This window comes from Rousettus aegyptiacus, unplaced genomic scaffold (genome assembly GCF_014176215.1).
Source record: "Rousettus aegyptiacus isolate mRouAeg1 unplaced genomic scaffold, mRouAeg1.p scaffold_m13_p_1, whole genome shotgun sequence".
NCBI classification, from domain to species: Eukaryota; Metazoa; Chordata; class Mammalia; order Chiroptera; family Pteropodidae; genus Rousettus; species Rousettus aegyptiacus.
This window is the reverse complement of record NW_023416284.1, coordinates 159,072,099-159,086,504: the sequence shown is the minus strand read 5'-3', so window position 1 is coordinate 159,086,504 and position 14,406 is coordinate 159,072,099. Positions and strand designations below refer to the sequence as shown.

General features: G+C 34.1%; 1 protein-coding gene across 6 annotated transcripts in view; it reads right to left on the bottom strand.

Annotated features, from left to right (window-relative positions):
• LAMA2 (laminin subunit alpha 2) overlaps positions 1-14,406 on the bottom strand; it is a 485,514-nt gene that overhangs the window by 47,470 nt on the left and 423,638 nt on the right. For all 6 annotated transcript variants that reach the window (XM_036217753.1, XM_036217800.1, XM_036217769.1 and 3 more), the window contains 5 exons: positions 13,789-13,943; positions 7,979-8,122; positions 6,862-6,995; positions 4,738-4,897; positions 2,216-2,340 (listed from right to left, as the gene is read on the bottom strand). In XM_036217753.1, the coding sequence (XP_036073646.1) occupies positions 2,216-2,340; positions 4,738-4,897; positions 6,862-6,995; positions 7,979-8,122; positions 13,789-13,943 (718 nt within the window). The remainder of the gene's footprint in view (positions 1-2,215; positions 2,341-4,737; positions 4,898-6,861; positions 6,996-7,978; positions 8,123-13,788; positions 13,944-14,406) is intronic.

Sequence of the window (14,406 nt, the reverse complement as noted above, 5' to 3'; positions counted from 1 at the left end):
ACCCTGCTGACTGATAGATGTTGTAAAAATACACAGTTTTGGTGGAGAACTGGGCATTGAACATTTCTAAGGCAGAGTGCTTGGTCAAACCAAGGCAAATTTGTGGGTGACTGGGCACTATGTGTAGGTTGTGTTGTGGGCCTAGTACTCCTGAGCTTGGTGTCTTCAGCTGTGTGAGTCTACTGCCTTTACTTGGTGGTACAAATATTAATATGCTGGGAAGAATAATGTATAAACTTACGTGATGTCTGCCTCTTATCAAAATTGTTTTCCCATTTGCCAATCCTATATTAGTGAATTCACATTTCTAAAGCATGTGATATAGCAGAACAAATTTCACTGGCTCTTTTTGAAAAACACACTGCTTTCAGCCTTCCTAACTTTGGTTTCCCTCATCCCTTGCGCTAGAATGCTCTCTACATTCTATCTGCCTTCTCCTGTTTTGGATGTTTACTCTATGTCAAGGCTTGCCTCCAATGTCGCCTCCTCCATGAAGCAGATCTTGATGCCATTAACCCAATTCGAATAATTGTGGTATACTTGGAGTGTACTTTTTAAAAGAGATTTTTAATTATGCCTTGCATTTTGATTATTGACTTGCATAGTAGTTCTCTTTTTGTTCCTTCTTGGCTATAAGTTTATTGATGCCTAGGAATGGACCATATTCATCCCAGTATCAGAAAGTTGTGTGAACAGCTGTAATCTGAAAATTGCATTATACATATATAAATACTATTATAATACTATTATAATTAATTCATGTACTTTACATATTATATAATATATAATATGTTAAAATATAATATATATTATAATTAATACTATTATAATAAATTTACATACTTAACCATACTAAAGGCACAGAGATCTTTGCAGAATTGATAATTAGCGATGTTATCTTAATTATCATATGACATACATTGTTAAATAGACATTGATGTTTGTTGATAATAGGCTTTTGACAATCCTACTTATAAATTTACCAGAAGAAATACTTAGGGAAAAGTTGGTGTTGATTTGTGACTAGCAGAATATTAATGTGGACTCATTATCTTTGTTGCACTGAAAGAATTTTACAGAAAACATTCCACATTGGATTTTATTGGAGATTATTGACCAACCACTTAAACTACAAATGGCTCAGGCTTTTAAAATGTCCTCAATGCCATGTTGACAAGTCTTTAATGACTAAATAAATAGAGTTGGAGGTTAAAACTTTTAGAGAGACAATTTTAGGGGACTACTTTCTTTTCTGAAACTCTATAGAGATGGTGAGAAAAATATGTGACATGCATTCTCCCACATTAATGGAGAATTTGGGTCCTGGCAATGAGCACATGCCCTTTAAATCAGAAATAAAAAATGCAAACTCCTAACCTATTGATTTTAGAATTGTTATGTGTATATATTAATCTTCCATTTATTTTATTTAGTATAATTAAAAGTACTATAGGCTCAGTTGATTAGTGGGCTTTAAATTTTTTAAGCTCAGATATCCTCCACTACTAGCTAATTATTTTACATTCCAAATCGAGTTTATATAATAATATTTGTTCTTTATATGTGCTTTATGTGCTTGTTAAATATTTCTAAATTCCGACATTCTAACTTCTTTATAATTGATGTTGTATATTTTGGCACTTTCTACCGGCTTATCTTGGCCCCTTCTTCTCTACTTAAGCAGAAACTTCAAGGCCCATGGGTTTTCATTTAAAACACTTACAGACCCCTAGGTGTTATTTGAAAAATCCTGCAGGAGATAAAACTTGTACCAGGGTTCTATATTTTATTATAAATATAAGTGGTTTGAATCCAGGCTTTGTGAGGTCTAGCAATTAGTTTGAAGGAAAACATTCTTCAAGAAAAAAGAAATGATGACTACAGGATAGTCATATACAAAAAAATCCTCTGGACATGAAAGGAAATTGGAATGGAAAGAGACAGTAGTCTTAACTGTTCAAAGTTAAAATATCTGAACTTTGCAAATTTTACAAAAATATGTGACCATGTAAAAGCACTGTTAGAGTATCTTTCAGGGCCTTGAAAAGTACCTATACAAATTGGGGAATGGACTTGAAGTTTCATTAACTTCGTGGTAAATCCACTGCTGAATGTAATCACTTCAGGCCTGCTCCATATCCCCGACATGATAACAGAATATTGCACAATAAAGCTAAAGCTTTTGTGATGTTCAGACCAGACCATCTCAACTAACCTGACAGTACATCCTTTGCAGTCACCTTCTATTTCTCGGAAATTCCACAACCCTATAGGTTTGCTGTCAAAATATGTTTCTCCCATACAGCCGGTGAATGTAATAACACGTACAGCATCAGCCTTCTGCAGAGAGAAATACAATATATGTTAGAATTTGGAATTTCACAAAAAAATCTTCAAGTACCTGTGAGAGTTATCAGCAGAAGAATCTGAAGGAGTTAGTATCCACTCTTTCTGATATTCTTGGTTATGCACATATTCATCTTTTAACTATATTATATCCTCACAGATCCTGGTTATTTTGTGCTATATCAATACATCATCTTTAGTAAATAAACATTGCCTAGCTTCTGAATTTAGATGAGCTGCTTATCTTCAAGATTCTTTTTAAAATTTATTTATTTATTTTTTTGTCTCTAATATGGGATTATTAGGAGAACTAAGTTAGATAATTTACTTATGGTACTTACTACATTCAGTGCCTGACACAGAGAAGGTATTTAATAAATGTTAGTTCCCCTATATTATTAAGAACATTTCTTCCAGAGATCATGAGAAGGGCTACATACTGACTATGCAGGAAAAGTGAATTAACATGTTTGGGTTTTAGGACAAATATAGGAAGATGGTCACTGAATAGTTAAAAATTGTAGATATAAATTTAGGTTAAACTCATCAACATGTACATAGTCCTATTGTTGAGATCAAGTGGTACACCACTGCCTTGTAGAAAGAATGTTCATCAGAGCCGCTGACATTTGTGTCAGACGGTCCTTGGAATTCTCTGTCATCAGTCGGAGCCTCTCTTAATTTTCCAACAGTTGATTATTCTACTTGTAGATGCTACTTGTTTTTGCCTTTCACTCTTGCATCCTAAAAAAATTATACTTGGAAAAATCTTCTGCTCCTTTGAATTTTCATCAGTATGTTGATTTAGTTACTTGTTTTCAGGTTTCAGTTCATATTCTGGTGTGGCAGTTGCCTTGAAACTCTTAGCCAAATTATTAAGATTTTTTTTAATGTATTTTGTTTGTTTTCTTTTTCCCCAATATTGGCCTACGAAAGTTTTGTGCCAGTGACATCTGGATAACAATAAAAATTATTTAATGTGAAATTTAAGGTGTGACTAGCATGTCTTAGGTATCTGTCACAAATTCTATGCACATAATCTCACTATTCATTGTGGCAGTGAAATATGATTAAGAGTGTAGCCTGTTGTGCCCATTAACCTGTGTTCAAATCTCAGTTCTTCCATTAATTGCTGTGTAATCTTGGTCAAGCCATTTAACTTCTCTCTTACTTAGAGTCCTTAACTATAAATTGGGGAGAATATTACTTACCTTTTGGGGTTGTTGTGAAAATAAGTTAATTTAAATTACTTTGACTACTACTGAGCCCATAGTAATGGCTATATACATGTGACAAAAGGTTATTATTAATAGACAGGAAGGGTAGATATTCTTATCTCCCTTTTCTACTTGAGACAACTAAAGCCCAAGGGGTTAAGTGACTTGGCTAAGGTCAGATTTTAGTGAGTGTTAGAGCCGGGAATCCAACCTGGATTTGATTTCAAAATTCATGGCTTTTGTACTGCTGTGTGCTACCCTATATTTATCTTTCTGGGGAGGAGAGAAGTTGGCAATATAACTATATATTACTATGTACCATATATATTTATATGCAGTTCTAAGAAATGAGGATGATTTTAGTGTGTAGTTGTGAAATCAATTGCAATACTTTAGAGTCACATCTCGTACACAAAGCAAATAAAACCACCTCACTCTATATGAAAGCTGAGTTCTCATAAATTTAGGGTCACCCTGGCTTTTCACATTTTCTGACTAATCTCATCCCAGGATGATTCTGACAAGCCTGGGATTATTCATTATATTTGGTTGTGCTCTTACATCTCACCCACAGGTCGTTTCCCAACACCTAATTCTATTTAATCACCACAAGCTTCTTTAAAATGCAGGCACTTTGCAATTTGAAATGCACAAGGACCTGTCATAAAGCAATTATGAATATTAAGTGCATTACTCTATAAGAATAAGAAGAGCAACTTGAAAACTTTTAAAATTGGATCATGATTTGAAAACTTACAACTCCTGTGACATTTCCCAAGGTATTCATAAATCTTTTAATTAGATGTGAGTTTGAACTTTATAGTGCTTCCTATCAATAAATTATAAATTGATTCAGAAAGTGGAGTATATTTAAAAACCACTTCGCTCTTTAGGCAACTAAAACAAGAATATTTAAAAAAAATGATGCTACAGATCAGGGCAAAACAGCAACTGTTTAAGTAAATACACACAGGCTTAAAAAGATTATGTTTCTAGTATTAAATAGTCAAAGAAGAAACTTCTTGCTCAAAATAAAATCTTGTTTTCATAAATACAAATTAAGTAAAAAGTGATCAAGGTTTTATAGAGCTTTATCATGGCTTCCCTCAAAGTAGTCATGTCAGGAGTTGTTGCCCACAAAGATACAATAAATAGGATGGGGAAAACACATTACCTTCAATTTCCCAGTTAAGCCACCAACGAACAGCATTGCATTTGCATCCACATCTAGAATCGTATACCCTGGAGGAGACACTGAATGGTATGTACTGGGCACAATGCTGGCTTTGGGTCCATCCAGGGCTCTCACAGAAATACTTCCATTTCTCCCAGTTCTTTCAGGGTATGTGTTGAAAGGAAATGGAAGAAGAGACAGAAAGTGAAAAATCTATTACACTTGTGGTAACTTCAGACTAAAAAGGTATAAAAATGTAGAGACTTGTTTTAGAGATAGCTGGGTGTTTAGCTTCAAAAGTTCCAGATTTAAATTGCAAATCAAAACCCAGAGTCTAATCTTTCGGGATGTTTATTGTCGAATTCAACTAGGACCAGTGAGCAACATATCTTGATTCTACATGCGTCCATTGATATGAAATGATGTAGTGCAATTAGCTGATGAAATTGCTATGGTTAAATAAAAAGGCTTTTTCCTATTGCTTTACAAAACAATTTACTATTTACATATATGTACCAGTGAAACAAGTTTATATTACTTAATTTAGCATTGTATCTAATTTTAATTCAGCAAGTGAACCCTGAAAAATCTATCCTTCTGTATTACAAACTGCATAATTTCTCCTAAAATCTCTTATTATATTTTGGATCCAAATTTGCTGAAGTAGTCTTTCTGGACTTGTGTACCTTCTATTGTTTGGCATACCATTTTAATGTATATCCTATAATATTTGGTGTTCATAATTGTGTATACAACTTGTGTATACAAGAACCTCACTTTTAAATTTAATATGATTTTGAATGCTATCATTATTATATTTCATCTTATTTTTTTAAGTAATTCATTGCCATGAATTGTTAAATATGAAAATCTGGTCTCTTTTTAGAGATATGCAGTGATAACAAAACTTTAGTGTCATATTTCTCTCACTGCTGTGTCATTTTGGTAACTTTTTCATCTTTGAGGGTGTAGAATTAACTGAAATACCTGGAATTAATAGTTTGAATTTATCAAACAAGATTCTTTTACTTTAACAGACTACATCTCTTCTGATGAAGGAACTGTGCTTTGTAAATATAAATATTCTTAAATCTCTAAGTACTTAATCTCCCTTGTCCTGCCCTACCACCATGACACATGGAAGCACATTTTATCTGTTGGTCTCTATTGGTCTCGGTCTCCTCTCTCCCTCTCTCCCACTCTCTCTCTCTCTCTCTCTCTCTCTCTCTCTCTCTCTCTCTCTCTCTCTCTCAGACACACACACACACACACACACACACACACACACACACACACACACACTTTTACAGAAGATCTTACAAAGGAACTGAAGATACTGCTTTTCATTAAGTTTTCCTTTAAACATTTATTTTGGAAAAATTACCTTAGACAAACATAGAATGAAATGCTATGTATTATCATCTAGATTGAACAATTACCAGATTGTTGATCAACTTCCTCTCTTGCCCTAGGCCCATAACAATACCTCTTAACTGTTAGCTGCCTTGTGTGTGGTAGAGAGTTAAGGATTAGGAAAAGGAGAGAAAATGAGGATGAAGTATTAAGGACAGGAATGGGTTCTCTAAGTAATCTATATATTGCTAGAAGTTACTTGAATTAAAGCTTTAAAGATAGAACTAATTAATTTTCCTGTTACTTCCCATTTTAAGTAGTACGGACATGACATACTCATGCCAGCATTTAGATACTGCATGTGTCTCTTGGGCAAGGTCACTATGCAGACTAGAAGAACTGTGCACACCGAAGACAGGCACACATGGCAGCTCTTACACTCTGGCTTGTGCCGAGTAAGGTTGAGTCTCAGTAAGTGTTTAGGTGTGGTGTGACCGAAAGCACTTAACCTCAAAATTTCTATGGGACAGTCAGATGAGGGTTTTAAAATAAACTGGTCACTTTGGTCAATACTTTGAAAGTTTGTTAGTTCCTAACAGGTAATACAAAGATACCGATTTACACACATTCATACACAAACATATTAAAGTATAAAATTTGTACATATACATCACTACTTTTTTGAAACAGAAATAGAAGTTTTCTCATAAACTGGGAAACCACTTCAAAATTCTATCATTTAATTATCTTAATCTTTATTAAATTAGTTACCTTGAGGCCTCAATACGGTACCAATTCGAGTCATCAATAGTCAAATCTGGGTACTCTACTCGTCCAACTCCAGATCCAACATCCCAGAGGAAGCTTACTTTGCCTTTACGCATTTCTATAGCCAGAAAGTCAATCTAGTTCAGAGAAACACAAAAATGATACATATTGGATATAAAGCACCCTGAAAGAGGAGGCCAGCAGAGTTCTTTTCAATAGGTACTATTTATAAATATGCAAAATAATTAGAAGCCTCATGATAAAAATTCCCAAATAACATGATCTATTATTTTGTATGATTAAATGATACTTTATTATTGTATCTTCAAGGCAACTCGAATGTCCATACTGCTGAGGCATATGTATTAATTTAACCAATTCTAGTTAGGACTAATTTTGAGATGAAAGGCTTTTTTTTTTTTTATTCTGATATTTGTTATAGAGATAAAAGGAAATATTTGGATTCATGATTTATTGTTTTCACCAAGGGCTCTGATGTTTTTGAAGGACCGGGAATGATTTTTTTTTACTCAAGGTGACCCAAAACTTCTCGCCTGAATTCCAAATATTGACTTATGTGATGAGTGGTTTGCTGAAAAAAGTCTTATTCAATTATAAATGCAAAGTCAAATGATTCAAATTAAAGGAATTAGAACTTTTGGGGTGAGTTTTTATAAATACAACTTTTTTGAGTCATAAACAACATGAGTGGGAAGAATTTTCATCGGATATGCCATTTTCATTTAACATGAAAATTCATTGTAATTTCTCAGTTAGAGAAAAGTAAAAGATAAAGCTTTATTCCAATAGTTTTCCTTCTTAAATAGCTTCATCTGGAAATATAATTCAAAGTAAATGCTGGTATACTCACCAACGAAAGCAGATTTGCCTCAATACTATAAAAAGTTTTCATTTCATTTGCCTTCTAACTTAACTTGGTACTTCAGCTATTTGAGAGATAAGATTCTGAGGTTGTGAGGTTTACAAATCTGACAGGCTGCATTACACAATTCTGGGACCAAGTTATAGGGTTCTATACATTTTGCACACTACAAGGATTAACCTCTGACAATACATATACATGGTAAACAGGCCAAGAAAAGCTGAATATTAGACTTACAAATTTGGCGCTTCCAAGATAAAAAAGGAGGTTGTCAGCAACAGCTGTCTTTACATTGACAACAATATTATTGTAGCTTCCTTTCTTAATTTCTGGCTTGTATGTTCGAATGCAGTCACCTCCAGAAGACACAGATACTTTGATCTTCAAGAAAAACAAGGTACAAAGAAACAAGACTAAATTTCTAAGAAAGTTTAAATAGCTCCCAAACAACCACAAATCCATCATCATCTTTCCTTTGAAGTTATTTTTCTACCATCGAATAGTATCATTAAATGCCCATATGCAGACACTATTATACTCATTAATGAGGTCAGAGAAAAGCCGCTTTCTACCAGCATTTTGACAATAAGCTGTTCATAGCCCACGTCTTGTTAGCACACCAGTATTTTTGAGGCATGAAACTAACAAATTCTTACCTTCATACCTTACTTCTTTATGAATATGGGAACATTTTCTAAAGGTGATTTTACATGAAGCTAATGGTAATGATCATTATTAAGGTTGTGTAATGAAATTTTACAATTCAAATTTCAGCAATTTTGGTATCACTTCAAGTAGGAAACCATTTTTCTTTTAGTTTTTAAGAGGAAATTACCTACCTGCCCATGTTCTTACAGTTGAAAGAGGCCAAATAGATTTTGTTCTACATGTTCTAACAATGCGAGGAATATTAATCATTCCACTTAGAACAAATTATACCTTTTTATTAAGTTTCCAGGAAATGAAATAGAAATAATTTCCAATGTCCATCACTACTAATGTATTTAACAGATCTTTTTTCTTTGGACTAGTACTTTAAAAATGACTATAAATTGCTAGGAAAGGAATTCCTAGGTGAATAGAACCGACACTGTTCGCATCAATTTTTACTTCATTTAGGGAGCCTTTCTTCAATCCTGAATAACACTAGTAGATTATTTGATTAGATCTCCTTTGGTTCAGGTATACCATCAAAGAGGAGCACTTTCAGTACAGCAATGTAGTTGCTTAGGCTTGGAGAGAAGCTATTCCTTTGTTAGTGAGAGTATTCAAAGTAGGAAGCAGACACCAGAAGATGTAAAACTTCTCTTTGCCACTCATCCAAATGCCCAGCTTCATGAAGCCTATTGGCCCTCACTCGCAGCAAATTTCCATTTTCTCGTTCCTTCTAGCACTTTGTGCTACTCATCTGGTTTTCACAGTGGGAAGAAAACCAATTGGTATTATTATTAGCCCCATGAAAGGCCTGTGTTCAAGGCAACCTAGAACACCAGACCAGTTTCTATGTTACGGTGACACAAGGAGGGGTCTCCAGGAGTCTAACTCGGGTATAGGTACAAGATGTAACAAAACTCTCTCCAAGGGGAGTGTAGACTATATTGAGGAGGTGCTGGATTCAACACTGGTTGCATTTAAAAGAGAAAGCTAACGAGAGATTTTTGGTTGTGACAAATATGTAAATTTATATATGTTTGAGGACTTCTGGGAATACAGCAGATCTGTTGTATTTCCTACAGATGCTGCATAAGTCATGTTATTTTATGCTGTCTTCACACCTAACCTGCTATCCAAATTGCATCTCCAAGTGGAAAAATCATATACTTGAAAGAAACAGGGGCTCACTTTAGTGGAGCTCTCTGTGTGGTTGCCTAGAGCTAGGTTAGTCTAGAAGTTACTGAGACTGCTTTCCTAGTCCTCTGATAACTGAGGGAAGGGCACAGCTCCAGAATCCACTCTGGTCCCCAGAGTAGTTGCTCTGTGTCCAGGAGAAGATAGTCTTCCTGGTTGTGTGGTTTTCAGTCAGAAAGTTAGTACTTTGCTCTGCAAATGATGGAATTTCTCTTCTACATGAAGTATTAGAATGGGTGAATCAAAATGAATTGCTGAGAAACAGAACCAAGAAATGTACAAGTTTACTTCTAGATGTAACTACTATAGAGCAGAAGGTGGTGGAGGCTGTCAGATGTTACCTGGTAGAGAAGCATCTATGCAGAAGGTTATCCAAGGGCTTAGAGATAAAAAGGATAAAGTAAAGAAAGAGAAAGAGACTATAATAGAGGGCAGGTAGGGGAAATGTAGTCTTTAGAGCTTTTAATGTTCAGGAAAAGGTATAAGAAATAGTGAGATTTTAGGAATTTAAAACATAAATTGAGTGAACCAAACCATCATCAAAAAAGACTTGGCATTGAAGAGATGTAATACCTGAGGCAGGCTATCAGCACCACTGACATAAAATCAAGAAGAAATCAAGGTCTGACTGGAATGCATGAGTAAAACAGATTGAGCTATTCCTGGCAGGAATCATATCCAAAGTACTAGTGGGGTTGGATTAGTAGTCAAAATTAACTCTGTGCATGGATTGTTTTATCTTTATTTAGTGTATGCTTTATAAGCTTGGTAATAGAGCCATCTATGGCTAGTTTTATCATAAATAACTTTTTTTTTTTTTTTTTTTTTTTTTTAATAATACTCCTTGGTTACTGTTAAGAGAAGAAATGGCTGTATATGGGTGGAGTGCATGTTTGGTCACAGCATGAGTTTCTGTCCTTGCTTTGGTATGCCTGATAGAAATGATAGGAGATTCCATGATTAATGATTTGAAAAGGGGGTCGTCAAAGTTAGAAGACAGAGCACCAGGGAAACTCCATCTGAGAATTAAAGTCTAAGAAGTTAGCCATTTTAAAGCTAAGGGTATTTAATGTCACTAAGCATTAGAATTTATCTATTCTATAGCACACTTTACTAATCTAAAAATATAGTTCTCTAAACAAAATAATGCTGTTATATCCAATATGCCAGAAATTAATCTTGTAAAGTAACCGATCGGTCAACTCTTTTATATTTATATACAAAAGTCCCTGGATTTTCTGTTTTCTGGTTTATATTTTTGAACATACGGTCAATACCTGAAAAATTCAGGCAGCCCAAATTGTTGGTAGCCAGTCCATAGCTACTAATCTCTCCATTTAAATATTTTGTGTTTTTCTTTACAATTATTGATATTTCTTTTAACTAAATTGAACAGGCAAGTATAAATTTTTAAGTTTATAAATTTCTCTGGGGGAAATCTCTAGGATATATCCCTCAAAAGAGGAGAGAGATTTCTGAAACACAAACATCCTCTTAAGGTATTTGGTTCTATCAACTCTTGTTATCTAATGTCAATCCTTAGTAAGACTTCTAAACAAAAATCACTAAGCATTAGGTATCTCTAAGGCAGTTCTTATACACATCATTTACCAATGTATCATCATGAATTCAGTTAAGCATTACTGAGGATCCCATTATTATATCTATTGAAATTTTATTGCATTTTTCATCCAGTAATTAGGTAATTTATTTAAAAAGAATATTAGCCATTCAATTTCTATGTCAACAAACTAAAAAAAAAAAGCTGCTTTAAAATAAATGTCTTTAATTTCTTGGTCACGTTAAGTATGTATTAGACACTCACACTAGATTACGAATATGTTTATAAATTAGGCAAATGTCATCTTCAATTAGTACTACACTCATCTAAAAAAATTGGCTGTTTACATATTTCTAATATTTTACAAAAAGTAAGGCACTTTATTATAACTTCTGTTTCCAAAAGTGACTAAAAATTTCCTTAAGAGGCATCGACAATGGTCATTTTTCTAGTAATATTTTTATGCCTTTCTTTCATTTTCTGTTTTGAGATAGGTTTTATATATTTTCCTGTCAGAATTTTATCTTGCCCCCCCCCGGGGGGGCGGTGGGTAGAACAGGAAAGCTCTCCTAACTGATACATATATGGATATATTTTAAAATTTCTTTACAATGAAGACATAATAAAAATGTCCAGATTTCACTACTTGATAACTAAGCCAGAAAATATGGTTAAGTATGTGATTCACAATAGAATGTTTGCTATTATTGCTTCTTCAAACTTAATACTACAAAACACAGGAGTGGTATATCACGCTCTTCCTTTCTCTTTACACTGCCACTTATAAATTTGCTTTCTTCTTTCTTGTTTCTCTCATCTATCCCACAAATTACTTCCAGATTCATATTCAAAAGCTCAGCTCTGATTATATTACATTTCATGATCAAGAACTTTCAGCTTCTCCTCTCCAATGAGATTTGCCTCAGGTACAATTGCAGCTAAATGAAACTGCTTAACTTACTCAGGGCCTGACAAGACCTGGCTTCCAGTGACCTTTCAAGTTTAATGTTCACTTTACTAATAACCTTGGCAAACTAGACTGCATTTTTCATGAAATGACCCTGAAACTATCTTCTCTCTCGGCCCTGGCTCAAGCTATTCCCTCTTCTCAGAATGCCGTCCTTCCTCCCCCTCCCCCCTCTCGTGTCCAGCACTACTCCACTTCAAAGCCTGGCTCAAATCCCTCACTTTAGGAAATCGCGCTTCTACTAGCTCTCAGAACTTCATAGCACTTCCCATTGTTCACATAATGTAGCAAATTATTCCGCTTTCCCTTAGAGTTATCTGTGTACATGTCTTATTTCTTCTACTGCATTGTAAACTTTGTGAGTTCCTCATTCATCTTTGCGTACCACATAGCAAGTAGCCTTGAACATAGGAGATGCTTTTTCTACATTGGCTAAATCTTAGATATCTAACTCTAAACCTTGGAGTAACGTTTGGTTTATTTTCACTTTGTGCTTCACATATACAATGATGACTTGTCATCATATTGTCTACATGGTTTTCATATTGTGGCTCAATATATGTCTTTGCAACCCTATCTGCTCTTTTACTCTGAACCTACGTACATCATCTTCACTAACTTTTTGGTCAGTTTCTCAGTTTCTCTTCAGTTAATTATGAATTCCTTTCAAAGTACAACTTTATTATCTTGACCTCTTTTAGAGATATTAGGTATGCATGAAGGAGTGAAAAGAATATATTGTCACTCGGCATACTATTCTTGGCCACTACTGAAAAATATACATTGATGGATTAGAAAGGTGATTTCTGGTCATTCTACCTCCATGGTTGTTGAGAAAATGGAATTTTTGAGATGGAAGATTTCAATATCTAAAAAGATTTGAGTTTAAACCTGACAACATAAAAACTTATTCTTTTTCTTTATATTTCTAAAGTCATCATGGGATGACTACTCAGCTAGATAAATTTTCACACTGGCACTTAATTCTATCTTGGTTCATTAGGATGCTACCTTCTAGGAAATTCTGCTTCTATCCTACTGGCCTTCTATTTGGATTAAGGAAGAGCAAAATTTTGAGACAAATTAGGTGTTTCCTAATCTTATTCCAAAATGTAAAACAAAAACAAACAAACAAACAAATAAAAACCTTGTGAAACTGTTTGTAACCAAAATAATTTTTGTTTTTGCTGGTACTTAGATAAAAAAATATGTAGACAATAATAGTTCCTTTTTGCTATTAATTCATATAACCTTGTTCTTTCATTCTTGCTACAACTCTACTGGTTGGTCTTTTTTTTTTTTTTTTTTTTTTTTTTTTTTTTTTTTTTGCTTTAATCAAAAGCAAGGCTCTCTCACCCATGCTTTTTTAGTATACAAGAATAAGTTTTCTGTTTTTACTATCTGTATTACTCTATTCAAACAGTAATAAAATATAACAGACTTTCCATTTCTAAAACAATGAGCGGTGATCACTGTTCTCAAGAAATGTCTTTAGAAATTTATGAAAAAAAAATTTAAACTTCCATTTTCCACTTCCTCCCCAAATAACTTCAAGTTAAAGAGAAAGAACGAGAGATCATTCAACAGGATACACTGGGTGAAGGCATTCCTTCTGGCAATGATACCCCAAATTACAATGAGTTCCTGATACTGAAAATAAAAACAGCTTACAGAATTGGCTTGTTTTCGGGCTTGGTTTATGAGTTCCTTTATTTCAGAAATGTTTTTTCTCAGGTTATCCTCAAGTTCCTTGATGGGTTTGAGTTTATCTGTTAGTCGATCAGCTTCTTGTTCTAAATTTTTGACAGTGGCACCTGCATCTGCAACTGCATAGAACAAGGTTAGCATATACCACACACACATATGCATATGCCGAGAAGTGAAAACAGCATATGCATAACTAAATAATTGAAATAATTTTATTTTATCCACATGACAAAAGCAAGGCCATGACTGTTGAAGCAGCTTGTGATGGCAAATGGGAATATGTTAATTGGGACTCAAGCGGGCCAGAGGAGATGTTAGAGTAAGAAGGGCAAGCACTGGCTTTGCTATTACGTTGAAAGTTAGCATTGAAGGTTAAGAATATGACAAACTTAATTCAATGCTTAATTTTTAGCTTCAGCCAAAAAGCTAACCTTTACGCAATAGAGCTTTATTCATAGAATCAAGAAAATAAAAGTGTCTTTAAAATGTCACCTAGTCTGTCTAAGCTAGACCTGTATTTAAATCAGGTTTCTCACACGAAATTGGTTTTCTTTCTTTTTCTCAATGTCTTTATTTGCACAT